General features: G+C 34.0%; 1 protein-coding gene across 1 annotated transcript; it reads right to left on the reverse strand.

Moving 5' to 3' along the window:
- Window positions 1-553: 553 nt before the first annotated feature.
- Window positions 554-1,671, reverse strand: LOC101887943 (NF-kappa-B inhibitor-interacting Ras-like protein). Its single transcript, XM_005178761.4, has 2 exons — window positions 1,417-1,671; window positions 554-1,332 (listed from the first exon to the last, which is right to left on the reverse strand). The coding sequence occupies exons 1-2, from the start codon at window positions 1,528-1,530 to the stop codon at window positions 790-792; spliced, it is 657 nt and encodes a 218-aa protein (XP_005178818.2). The 5' UTR covers window positions 1,531-1,671; the 3' UTR covers window positions 554-789.
- Between the last annotated feature and the right edge of the window lie 13,095 nt (window positions 1,672-14,766).

The raw sequence follows: 14,766 nt of genomic DNA on the forward strand, positions 1-14,766 counted from the left end.
TAATCAATAAATTGTCCTTTTGAGCTTCCAATTATCTTTACATGGCACGAATATTGCAATTCCTCATTAATTATTATTTTTATTTACATACAAATTCAATTTATGTATTTATTTTCTTTTCTGAGCTTGTCATAAAATTGTGCATTCATACAAATTATCTTCGAATTCCTTAAATTGTAAATACACAATTATTTATATTAGAAGCAATTATTATTAGATCGATTAGATAACTAGAATGCGATGTCTTTTTACAAAATGTCAAGAACAAATCTAAAGTTTTGCGACAACAAAAAAGTTCTAAAGAGTTTGGAAATGTAATGGACACGATTTAATTATCCTCTTGGAAAGTCCTAGTTCAGCAATCTTATTATCCAGTGATTTAATTCATTAATATATATAAATAAATATACCTGAATGGATGCGCTACGAGAGCTGTCCAGATTGTAACAATAACACAGCGTGAGCTTGTCAAATATTTCAATTTTGGATCCTTCCGTGAAGATTTCGCATTCCCTAGACCATACGCATTCCCTAGACAAGTAGACTCCTTAAATAGGCAATAATTCTTCATTTAAATGTTAATAGTCATTCTTTTTATTAATTGATCATATGTGCGAGTTATTGTGTAAAATGAGATATTTTTGTAAAAAAAATATATGTACTTATGTATGTTCGTAGGGATTTAATACTTGTTAAAATCATTATCATCATATAAAAACTTAAACTCTAATAATTTAATGATATATACTGCGTTATATATCCTGTGAACGTGTCCAAAGCCTTCCAGACTTATGCTTCCGTTTTTTGTGTTTTCTGCATCACCTGCCGTAACTGAGGAAATGTCGATTTGGTTTGTGGTGGATGTAATCTAGCACACATGTTAATGAATGGTTCATACAATGATGGCCGTTCCATGGCATTGACGGTGTAGTGTTTAATACGTTCACGCGAACACCAGGCATTGGCACGATTCAGTATTAGCTCTACGGGGTCGGCTTGATTGTTTTGCATTTGGGCTTGTTGTGTGGGTGATGGAGGGGTATCTTTACGCTTGGAACGCATATTGGCCAGCACAATAATGGGCACTTCCTTCTTTTCCTTATTCTTGTCAATATCTGTTTTAATATCGGCCAACATGTCTAGACTTTGAGGATCTGTTGGGTCATAGACCAATACATAGCCATCGGGGAAATATAAATAATGTCGTGGTAGCTGTGCTTTGCTACCTTGAAATAGGCCAGCTGAATCATAGATGCGTAAAGTTTCTCTTGGGCCGCCACGTCCAGTGTCCACACTGGCCACATAAATGTCTTCAATGGTGGGATGTATTTCCTAAAATTTACAAAAGAAAATAAGTTTTAATAACTTTTTTCCATATTGCAAAAATATATTTCTTTGTTTTTTGTTTATACTTACACTCTCCAAAGTTATATTGCCATAGATTAACTGCTCCAACAGGGCCGTTTTTCCAACTCCTTTGGCTCCACATATTAGAACTTTACTAACTTTTCCAATTTTTGCCGTTAACATGTTTGCCTTTTTTGTTGTCTATTTTCCTTATTTGTCATAAATTTGCTGGAATGTAAAAACCACCAAACAAAATTTCTTTGGCTTTCGTGAGTATGTGTGTGTGCCAGTGTGTATCAGCCAGCAAAAACAAAAAGAGAAATTTTTTACGTATAACAATATGGCATCTTTATTGCGAAAACGAAGGTTTAAGAAAAATAGCAATAAAAATGGATAATCAAAATAAAAACACCAGCAAATGTAAGGGATTGGTTGACCGACTACAAGAGTTTTGATTAGGTGTCTACAGACTGTTAAAATTTCATGGTGACAGCTTATCCTAAGGTAGGGGTGTGTAAGTCGATGTTGAGCAATCGTTATTTACAGTGTTGGTAAAAGCGAGAAATAAATAGCTGATTTTCTTATTCATTTAGTATACGTTCTAGTGTGAAAAACTCGAAAATATTCAAATTTATAAAGCAAAAACACTGCAACACTAAAAATAATTACGGAGAAAATCCTCCAGATTATGAAAATTGAGCTAAAAAAGGAAGATACGTGTATCCATGGTACAAAGAAATAAAGGTAACCTCATTTCAAATTAGCATTCCCAGCTCTGCATTTTCTGTAATTTACCATGTCAAATTTTAAGGCATAAATACAGTTCCCATCTCTGATTTTGTGTGTATGCAATGGTCTTATGAATATAGATTTTGACAATGAGATGTTGTCAAATGTATAAATTTGAAAAAAAAAGAATTAAACATATGATTACATGACTTTACCTTCTTAGTTCTACCATGCGTGTATCCATGAGTTATCAGCTGGTAACAATTTTTTTCCAAATGTGCCCGACTTCTGCCAATTTTGTTATGTATTTATTGTATTGAATAACAAAAGTAACGTGAATTAAAGGACGCGCAAATATATTAATCAGCTTTGCCATGAATTGAAAATTGAATTAAAAGATTGAACAGTTGATCACATCATGGTAGAATGAAGAAGGTAAAGACATGCAATCATATGTTCATAATTTTTTTTCAAAATTATTCATTTGAAAAAATCTCATTGTTAAAATTATGCTTGTAAAAACATTATACATTATATATATACATTATATATACTGATGGAACCTGCTTTATATGCAGAGAAATTTGACAAGGTAAATTACAGAAAATGCAAAGATGGGAATGCCTAATTTTAACATGGATCATATTTTTGAAACAAAATCCAGGCATTCTAATCGTTTTTCGCTCTATTTCACTCATTTTAAAATAAAGAAAATTATCAAATACATGAAAGCAATTTGTTGCATATAAATTGAACAATTCTGACGGGCATAACCTCAGGGCTGTATTTCTGTGGTTTTACGAAGCTGTTCTACCTCCTCATTCTACCATGGGAATAACTATTTTTTGGCTTACTCATTACTAGTAATGATTAAAGTGGCACATACGGCTCCGAACTTTTTTCTGGAACCTTCTAAAACTTGTCCTGCAATGCTGTAATGAATATAAAACACATGCCGCTGAGAGAGAAAAACATTCAAATTAAAAATTCCATCCGTTAAAAGGAAAAACTTGAAATTTTCATAAATCTTTTTCTTCAGTTTTGTGCTCAAATGCAGAAAAACAGACAAGATCTGCAATTTATTAGTTTGGAACAGGAAAAATTTGTTCAAAATTATCATTTTAATCAAAAAACGAAGGGAGCAAGATAATATGGAAATTCGTAAGTAGTGTATTCTTTTGATACCCTCTGGCTGATACATGCTAACCCAAATAAACAGAAAGCTTTATTAAAGAAACCGTTCGCATGAGCCGAGAATGTTTTAAAATCCTATGTAAACGACTGCATTCATTAAAACGTAAAAAAATAATGCAGTAGCATGTACACTTTGAGGTCTCCCGCCGAATACACTGTAATAGGCCGCTACGATCTGCATCAAAATTCATTCATTTTTCTTAAATGTGTGACAACTTTTATCTTCCGACTATCTGCCTTGCGACATTGCTACTGGGGAAAAATTGATGAAAATGCCAAAGGATTCGTTCTTTGGAGCACTTGGTAAGTTTTTCTAAATAAATTATATCCTATCAGAGAACTTAAAACACCAAAATTTCTCTTGGCAAATGACATATTGAAGTCAAACCTCCAAAAAAATAAGGCATATGACCACTATAATTTTAAAGGTTGGTACTCCATGGTCCTGTTGGCTTTAGTGGACTATTAGTAGCCATTTAACGGTGTTACTATTCTTATATGTAAATAACAAGTAAAACGGGCCGAACTGTGAATAACCTCCACCAAATGCAACAAACTTGGTAATGTTAAAAAAAAATCGTTAACAATTTTGTAAAAATCTTTAAAATGCAGAATATAGGGAGTTGCCATAATTTTGGGGTCCATACGTAAACGTGGATGTACATGGGCAATTTTTGTCAAATACGAAACTTGAAACAATATCGGTGAGTAATGTCGCAAAAACATCAAAACACCGAATATAGTGAGGTACCGTTATATTATGGCTATACAATTTTGGTCACAGCCGTAGTACCAATTACTAAGTGCAAATTTGAAACCGTTCTGGTGTATAATGTCTCTGAAATCAGCAAAATACCCGATACAGAAGCACCGTTTTATGGAGGCTATACGAAGATCTGGACCTGCATATGCAATTTTCTGTTACACTTAATACTATATACTATGGTGGAGGGTATAAAAAAACTTTACAACCTTTGGAATATCTTATAAAGCCATTCCGATTATCAATTTACTCTCCAGGCAAGGGGAAATTATTTAACTTTCGCTTTTCGAAAATTCGAAAAGTTGTGGAAAAATTATTCTGCCACTTGAAGCAAGATTCCGAATTTCCTATCCTTCGGAATAGAAATGTATTAAAAAATGCAAACAATATTATAAAGTGCTGCACAAGTTTGTAAATGTGAAAGGGTATTTAACTTCGAGGGGAATATTAGGTGTATGTGGTTACCCTAAAATTTGTAACAATTATTGCGATTCGAGCATGGTAGAATAATACAGGTAGATGCATTAACGCTTGAGAACATTAATATATCAAAAAATTATAAATGTTCTTTCAAATATAAGTAGATTTTTATATCTTCGTCGTCTCGACGTCTTTTTAAAACAATTTTTACAATTTTAAATAATTTTTCATTCAACATTATAATCCAAAATTGGTTTGACAGTTCATTGTCCCATCAGCTGTGTCGATGCGTCTACATATATTCTTCTACCATGGGTTCGAGAGAGAAGTTTGGTTTGTTGTGTCACATCAGCTGATGATTTGCAAGTTTTTGCAGGATTTTTGTTTGTTTACCTTGAAAGAGAAAAAAACTACCTTACTCTCTCAGAAAGAAGCTGCCGGACTATTTAAAAAAGTAACCAAACATACCTATTGTCTCAAATTGACACAATCTCCAGCTGATTTTAATCTATAGTTATACCAGTGTCAAATTCGATGCAACGTTTTAGGATTTAATTCCATTTTGATGATTATTTTTTTTTGATATAAAATGTCACTGCCGTTAAATGTGAACATTTTTTGCCTAATAATAAAAAATAACGCTGTTATTGTGGTAGAATAATACAGGTAGATGCATCAACGATTGGGAACATGAATATGTCAAAAAATTTTAAATGTTTTTTATAATTCGCGTTTTTTCAAAAACTTTTACAAATTTTAATAATTTCTCATTCAACATTTTCAATTTCGAAATTGGTTTGACAGTTTATTGTCCCAGCAGCTGTTCTTCTACCATGGCTGTTATACATTACAAAACATCGACTACATGTAAAAATAATTAAACTTAGAAGTTTTCCTCTATTGTGATTTGATTTACAAATCACAATTATGTTTTTGACTGCAAACTTGGAAGCAGAAGGGCATACTGGCCGGATTTATATAGAACTTGCTCTACTAACTTTGCTCTCAAAATACGTAATTGTAACTTGAACTTCAACTTATTTTCAAACTGTTAAAAGTAGTATTCTTATAGGACCATTGTTTTTAATTTTTTTTTTAAACATTTCTGACCATCACAAAATAGTTTAACATTTTAATAGTTTTTCAAAAAATTGTTTTCAAGACACAAGTACAGATCCTTGAAGAAATCGTGCAGACCTGTTGTTCGGCTAATAAACTCAATAATATTCTGCTCTCTATCGTTTATATTTTCGCTTTTCAATATCACATTCATACTCTTCACTCACAGCTTCTTTGATGAGATCTACAGGAAAAACATTATCATTAAAGTAACATCGGCGCCAATACACTGATCCTACCTTAGACCTGCTTTCAAAATAGCAACTGCCCTAATTAAATTCGCACAAATCCCCGGGATCAATATCGAAAGAAGAAAAAATAGCCAGAGAGTGTGGCCAAATCTTTTTTTCAAAACAAACAGACGAAGAAATAGAGAAAGAGAGTGAAAGAAAGAGAAAGAGAGAGTGAAATAGACGGTGCTCATCACTAATCCCACAAAAAAGGATCAATGGATTATGAATTATCTGCTAATGTAATCAGATCTCTGGCTACCAGATTTGTCTTCGTTGCTGTTGTTCTTCTGACAAAAAAAAAGAAACAAACAGAAAACTATAAAATACGATGATCTTTAAAACGGTAATGTGGGCAGGAGGGAAAAATATTGCAAATACCTTAGGAACTTTTTGATTTTTTTTAGAGGCATGAATATCCGTCAGGTTGCCAGTAGCAGACTTGACTTTGAGTATCTGTATTTTTGCTATGGCCTCATCGTTTGTTAAGCTGATCAAAAGGCGCCTCACCTTTAGCTATCTGTTCTCTTTTTCTTTGAGTTGTTCAGTCAAGGAAAAGGTCGGATTAGAATCATTGCGTGATGGTTATCAATGGGTTTCTCGAACTTTGCTATGTTTATTTTTTTAAAAATCCTTTGCGTAGGGAGTACCTGTAAGCATGTTTTCCTTTGCGATAAATATCACCGCTTAAAATAGATTTAAATACACATGCAAATGATAAAAACATTTCTATTCGTGCAAAATTGTATTGGACAAGCGGAATGGGCTAGAATTCTGAAATTTATAATGAGAGTTACTAATAGAGTTCCTAATATGACTTAACGGCAGAATACATAAAAAACTTTTTTGACTAGCTTAAGTCATCGGCTGCCTTCTTCGGAAAAGAACAAAGGAGCGTGGGAACAAAATCGGACTAAGTCAAGCTAAAACTCCTTTGTTCCTCTACGAAGAAGCCAGCCAATGACTTAAGTAATTAAAAAAGTGTTTTATGTATTATCACCTTAAGAGGGTATGAAAAATAGTAAAACGTAGAATTGTGAAATGAGAGTCACTAATGGAATGCAGGAAAGATGTGCCAAAGAGTTTTTGGAAATTCGAAACTTTAAGAGTACGACAAATTCTAAAATGGTACTAAATTTCTAGAATTGTATTATGTGAACGGATATGACTAAAAAGAATATTGAAATTTGGTATGAGAATCAAGTTTAAAAAATAAAGATGTGGGTACATAAGCAGCTAGAAGCCTTCGAATGGCATATTTTGTGACATATCGTAAAGGGATGCCAGAGATGCACCCAAGTCCTTCCGCCGTTTTTTCCCTATAATTTGGCATTAATATGCCTAACAATGATGCCAAGCGGCTTATGTATATGCATACCATAAGATTGATATATGAAAGTGGTTTCAGAAATGTGTATTAATTGTGCGACCTGTACTAAATAATACTAAATCTAGAACAGTTTGGTTTAGGGTGAACAGATGAAGCTGGAATTATTTTTGTATTGGGTGGAAAAGTTCTGAATGGAACAACATTTGGTATTGGGTAAATGAATAGATCTGAAATTTGATATAGATGTCTGTGGTTAAGATATGGAGGAGTTTTTGAAAATGTATACTTTAATTGTTCGAAAAGTTCTAAGTGGTACTAAATTTGAAATTGGGTAAAGGGATAGAGCTGAAATTCTTAATTTTTAATATTGAGGTGCCTGTTGGTATCTAGAATTGTGCTATGGATTTGGAAATGCGTACTATAACTGTAATGGGTAATGGAACAGAGCTTAAATATTTCAATTTGATATGGATGTCACTGTCGGTGTTTCTGGTTGAGAGAAGGAGCAGATTTTGTATATGTGTACTATAATTGTACCAAATGGTACTAAATTTTGTAATGGGAAAATTACAGAGCTCAAATCCTGAAATCTATATCTATTAAAGAGGAAAATGTTTGTTTGTTTGTTTGTAATATATGGACTCGAAAACCGCTGAACAGATTTTCCTGAAATTTCCAAGTATACTACAACATCGCCTGAACGTAACATAGGCCATAAAAATTTTTGAAATTCCACTTCGAACTAGAGATAGAGGATCAGAATCGTAGGAACCAAAAAACCCAAAAATTTTTATTTTATATGCACATATCTATTGGTCGATTACAAATTTGGAATGCCTAACGGAATTTGAAATAAAAAAAAGCTAAATTATATTGAAATCGGTTCAGATTTATATATAGCTCCCATATATATTTTCGACCGACTTAGTTTATTTGATACACCAAACACGTTATACATGTTTGATTCCAATATGTGACGGGATTTTGGCCAGAAAAAAATTAGTCAAATTATATTAAAATCGATTTAGATTTGGATATAACTCCCATATATATTTTCGGCGGATTTCGGTATTTGATGCATTAAACACGCTGTGTACGTCACATTTCAATGAAATTTGGAATGTGTGTTAAAATTTGTCTAATAATTTTGTTTCCTTAATTATATTGAAATCGGTCCAGATTTAGATATAGCTCCCATATATATTTTCGACCGATTTCGTTTATTTGATGCACCAAACCCGATATGTATGTTCGATTCCAATGTGTTTTAGAATGAGTGACGGAATTTGATCAGAAAATAAATCAGTCGAATTTTATTGAAATCGGTTCAGATTTGGATATAGATCCAACATGTATTTTCGGTCGATTTTATATATTTGATGCACCAAATATGATACATATGTCCCATTTCAATGAAATTCGACATAAGTGACTAAATTTGGAACAAAAATAAATTTGCCAAATTATGTACAAACCGGTTCAGATTTGGATACAGCTCCCATATACAGGGTTGCCCATATTCGACGGACCTTTGGGCCCTTTGAGCCCATTGCAATCGACGAGGCTTGTCCGCAGGCAACATTCTTTGCGTCAATTGAATTTTGTACAGGAACAAATGCAAATCCGTTGTAAAGTGGACCGAGCCATGCCCAACTGCTGAGAACGGCGTTTTTGGGATGTTCTTGGGGACCTCTCAACACTGGCTCGTATGGCAGCGATATTCTCGGCCGATCGCCTTGGTCGACTTTTATATGGTCTCTTCGGATTAGAAAGAGCCTTACCAGTCGAAAATTTTTCGTATAAACGCTTAATGGTGTTCTTAGAAGGCACACTTCTCACATTTTTTAATGTTTTAAAAGCACGTTGACTTTTCACAATTGACTTCTTGTAAATTCCAACTATTTCAGAGCGTTCGCGTGGCGTGTATTGGTTCATGGTAAAGAGCTCAGCTGAAAATGTGCACCTTCGGTTGGACACCAAAATCTCCGGATACCAATCCGTTGGACTATTGTGTCTGGAGGCCATAATTCGTGCCAAAGGTGACCAATCTAAAATTTGATGCTATTTCCGACATTTTTTGCTTTCATTCAATAAAATTTAAACAAAAAGATGTAAAAATGTGAAGCTTGTAGTTTTTTTATTGCTGTAATTGCTCAAAAGTACTAATTGCTACTAATTTTTGAATGGAGAATTGGTATTGGATGAAGATATAGTGCTGAAATTCTGAAATTGGATATCGAGGTCACTGTTGGTTTCTAGTGTTTACGTATGGATATGTTGAATTACTTCTGGACAGAACAATTGAATGTGGGGTGGTTCTACAAATGTTCTCCTTGGTAAAATTCAAAATGAAGGATTTTGAAAACATGTTGGTGAAAAGTGTAAACATTTCTCCATTGTTCTTTCCGTAAGAGGTAAAGCTTAAATAAAATACAAAGCCTTGAAAGTCTGAAAATTTAGTTCGATGCATGAATTTTTGATAAAAAAAATTATTATACTATTTGTTAAACAAATTCGATTTAATTCACGTATCGAATGTAGTTAAACCTCCGTCTTCCTTTTAATTCGCAACCTCGGGTAACTTCTGTAATTTTTCAAAATTAATTATTTGTTGAATTTCATTTCTAGGCCAGTAGCAAAGGAATGTGAATACTTCTGTCAGTCTGTCTCCAAGGACATCGATTAGAAATGGCAACAACAAAAATTAGGACTACCTTTGTTCATTCGCCTCTCCTGCAAATGTTGACCGGCCAACATTCCTGCCTTTGCTCTTTTAATTATATTTGCTTTGCTAATTTGGTGACCAGGTACAACCCTCTGGCAGGGGACAGACAAATGTCTTACTAATAAGGCAACCGAAACTAAATGGACAAGAGGACATGCAGACAAACAGCCAGTCAGTCAGCCACTCATACAGACAGAATAACAAAATACAGAGTAAAATCGAAAAAAGGGTCAATCATCTCCTCGAAGATCATTTTGTTGTAGTTCTTTTTATGGTTTCGGTGGTTAGCTGGTGATTATGAGCGTGAAATGGGATGTGTCTCTCTCTCCCTCCCGTGTTGACCGTTGGCGCAACAGTAGGTAGGCGCTACTGTTTTGGGCCACCAAAACAATACCTCCTCTAATTAGAACTTCATTTTTCTTGGCATTCAATTGTGATGGGGGACGGACATGACTATCTTGGGAAGCAAATGAGAGTTGAGTGTTCTTATAAATTGCTGCAGTTTTGCACATTTTGTAACATGTCAAACAATTGACATTTGTCAACGTTGTAATTAAAGGTAGGACACCTCCTGAAATTGTTAGAATATTTATTACGAAATTGCAATTGAAATTAGTGACATTTCTTGAGAAATCTTTTTGATATTTTACAATAAATTCCAATCAAGATTACGACGTAGAAAAAGGTGCGATTTTCACATCAAAATTATAAAAACGTTGTACAGACATTTGAAGTCGATCTAGCCATATCCGTCTGTCCTCAAGCCTGTAATTATTGAAAGAAATATTCGATTGTATCTAAAACTCGAACATAATATTTTAACCAAACTTAGATAGATTTCAAGGTTGGGTAATGTTCGTCCCTTCCTTCTGTTACCTCTCCCACAAAATATTAATAATTTTCTAAAAAAATAAACATAAAAAATCATATTGAGCGAGGGGTGTTCGTAATGTAGTTTAAACTTGGCTTATTTAGATAAAACATAGATCTTGATTGAAAATGGACAATATTGATCCAAAATTATTACCATTTAGTACTTTTCGAACAATTGTAGTACGCATTTGCAAAACCACCACCAGATCTTTACAGTGGATACCATCAGAGGCTTCAATATTAAATTTCGGGATTCCAGCTCTATACATTTCCTCAATACCAATACATTTAGTACTTTTCGTACAATTATAGTACTCAATAGCAAACTCGTTCCGAATTTCAAACTTAGACACCAAAAGTTATCCCATTCCCCAATATCAAATTTATTTCAATTTTGTACTTATCCATGGTACAATAAGGAGGTAGAACAGCTTCGTAAAACTAGAGAAATACTGCGCTTGAGGCTATGCCCGCTTCCTCTCAGAATTATTCAAAATTATATCCAACAAGTTATTTTCATTTATTTGATATTTTTTGTTCATTTTTAAATTAAGTCAGATATCGCGAAAGATGAATGAAATGTCTGAATGTTCTCTCAAAAATATGATCCTATGTGTTCAATTTTTCAATTCCGTGGCAAATCTGATGCGCGCCCCGCAATTTAAGTCTCTTTCAATCATTGATTTTGAAAATATTTTGTTTTCATTTTTCAAAACAATAAATACATTCACAAAATTAGCAGAAGTCGGGCACACTCAGGACAAATTGTAATCAGCTGATAGCTCTACCGTACCTTTTTATTGTACCATGGTACTTATAGAACAACAAACGCACCTCCAAATCTCAACCACAGATGTCAATAGTAACCTTAATATAAAATTTTAGGATTTGAGCTCTGTAATTTCCCCATTACCAAATTTAGTAAAATTATAGTACGCATATCCAAAATCAGCCCTTCTCTCAATCATAGACACCAACAGGGATATCCATATCAAATTTTAGGATTCCAGGTATATCCCTTCCTCCAATACCCAATTTAGTATTATTTAGTACTTTTCGTACAATTATAGTACACATTTACAAAACCACATCCATATCGCAATTCCAAATACCAACAGAGACCTCAATGTCAAGTTTCGGGGTTCCAATTTACTTAATACCCAACTTAGTACCACTTAGTAATTTTCGTATAAGTTAAGTACTCAATTTCAAATCTCTACCATATCTAAATCCTAGACACCAATAGTTATCGCAATATAAAGTTTCACGCGTTCAGATCTATCCCTTCACCCAATAACAAATTTAGTTCAATTTAGTACTTTTCGAACAACAGTAGTACACATCTGCAAAGGCACCTCCAAATCTCAACCACAGATGTCAACAGTGACCTTAGATCAAATTTCACCATTACCAATTATAATACGCATATCCTAAATCAACTCCTTCCCTCAAGCACAGAAACCAACCGGGATATCCAAATCAAAATTGAGGTTTCCAGTTATATCCCTTCATTCAATACCCAGTTTAGTACTATTTTCAACTTTTCGTACAATTATAGTACACATTTACAAAACCACATCCATATCGCAATTTCAAATACCAACTGAGACCTCAATATCAAATTTCGGAATTCCAGACCTATATATTCTTGATCAGCATAAAATTCTATATCGATTTATCAATGTCTGTCCAATGTCCATCCGTCTGTCTGTGGAAATCACTCTAGCTTCCGAACGAAATGAAGTAGGTTGATAAAATTTTTCTCAAATGTGTGTTATGTCTGCAGGACTTTTGCTATTGAAAATGGGCCATGTAGGTCCACGTCTTCGTATAGCCCCCATATGACTGTACCTCCCGATATTCGGTATTTTAAGTATTTTAGCGACATTATTTACCGGAATTATTTTAAAATTATTATTTAAAGTTCGTAATAGATACTACAGCCTAAGACTGAAAATTGTCTGTGGAGGTCCACGTCTTCGTATAGCCCTCATATAACGGTACTCCCCGATATTAGGTATTTTGATGATTTTAGCGACATTATTTACCGAAATTATTTCAAATTTTGTATTCGAAATTCGTAATGGACAGCCTATGACAGAAAATTGTCTATGCAGGTCCACGTTTTATAACCCCCATGGTACCTCCCTATATTCGGCATTTTGATGATTTTAGCTACATGATAAACAGATTTTTTTTCAAGTTTCACATTTGAATATTGTAATAGATTGTGACTAAAGTTGCCTATGCAGGTCCACGTCGTCGTATAGACCCTAATAAAGGACTACATTCGGTATTTTTAAGATTTTAAAAGAATTTTTAACGGATTTTATTTTTTTGAAAATTGTTAAATTTATACCAAATGGTGGAGGGTATTCAAAGTTCGGCCCGGCCGTACTTACAGCTGTTTTACTAGTTTAAGGCTGGAAATACATAAAGCGCTTATTTGGCTGGCTTAAGTCATCGGCTGGCTTCTTCGGAAATGAACAAAGGAGCCTAGGGTCAAAATCGAACTAAGTCAACCTAAAACTCCTTTGTTCCTCTACGAAGAAGCCAGCCGATGACTTAAGCTAGTCACATAAGCGCTTTATGTATTCCCAGCTTAAGTTTTAAAATTTTATTTCCAATCATCCAATACCAATTATAGTACCATTCTGTACTTTTCGTACATTTATAGCACACATTTATGGGACCACCTCCATATGTCCAGGCTACACATGATCAGCGAGCTTAATACTAAATTTCAAACTGCAAGGACTATCTGTTCGTTCAATACCAAATAGTACCAACCATAGTACAATTTATCACTTTTCGTGCACTTGTAGTACACATTTCCTCCGTATCACAAACCTACAATCAATTGGTATCCCAATGCTAAATATCAAAATTCCAGATTCATTCGTTCACCCTAAGCCAAATTGTTCCAAATTTAGTATCAATTAGTACAGGTCGCACACTTACTACACATTTCCAAAACATATTCATATCAAACTTAATTTCCAACCTTGATTCTCATAGCAACTTTTTCAAGTTTTAAGCTCTATCCGTTCACATAATACCAAATGGTACCATTTAGGAAGTTTCGTACCATTTTAGAGCTTTTCGTAACTTTCCAATAAAATATTTAATACACTTTAGTACTTTTCGTACCTTTTTAGTACGAAACTCCGAAAACGGGGTTTCTTCGTTTCGTTTTTTACACCCATGAGTGCTCCTGCTCGACTTAGAGTTTCAGTCTTTTCACGAATTCGAGGGAGTTTTACGAGGGTCTGCAAATGGGAAATGGGAAATCAATGTTCAGGACTGGATTCTCCTTCTATGAAAACATGAAATGGAAAATATTTTCTTTATATTTTTTTTTCCTTTCCTTAAAATTCTTTCCTTAAAATTCTTTCCTTTTTATAAATGTTTTCTAATTTTCACATTTCCATAGAATGCTCTCTTCGAACTTCGCATAAGAAGTAGAAGAAATCAATTTAAATCTCACAAAGGGCATTCTCTCTCTGATACAAAAGAAAGGCAAAACAAAGCAGAAAATAATTACCCAACAATTTGGCTTCGGGGTGTTGGTTGGCTGATAAATATGGCCATGTCAAAATTAAAGCAGTCGATAAATAGGCCGACGACCATTTGTCCGCCCAGAAGAGAATATCAGAGGCAAAAGTTCTTTCAAGTTTTTTTCCTGTTGTGTTGGTGTTGTTGCCCATCCTTTCTTCTTCTTTTTCTTCTTTTTCTTCGGCCATATGCAAAATAGGATCGTCCGCCGCGTTTTTTTTATGGTTTTGCCCAAAAGTGCAATTTGATTTATTGGCTCGTAAGTGAATGTTTGTCAGCCCCTAACCAGAAAAACTTTAATAAGAGCAATTTATCAAAATAAAAGTAGGACTAATTGTTTATTAATTGGCATTAAGTTGGAGTGTGTGTGTGTGTGCGTGCGAGTGTATGTGCTTATGTTGCAACGTTGAGCTTCCTTTACATCAATGCCGCACATTTTATGCATCTCTAATAGGTGTTTTAACACTCGGACACTCTTCTA

This window comes from Musca domestica, unplaced genomic scaffold, assembly GCF_030504385.1.
Source record: "Musca domestica strain aabys unplaced genomic scaffold, Musca_domestica.polishedcontigs.V.1.1 31, whole genome shotgun sequence".
Lineage (NCBI taxonomy): Eukaryota > Metazoa > Arthropoda > Insecta > Diptera > Muscidae > Musca > Musca domestica.

Coding starts and splice junctions, on each gene's coding strand:
- LOC101887943 (XM_005178761.4), bottom strand. CDS start 1,530: ATGTTAACGGCAAAAATTGGAAAAGTTAGTAAAGTTCTAATATGTGGA. Junction 1,333..1,416: donor GCAATATAACTTTGGAGAGT/GTAAGTATAAAC, acceptor TGTAAATTTTAG/GAAATACATCCCACCATTGA.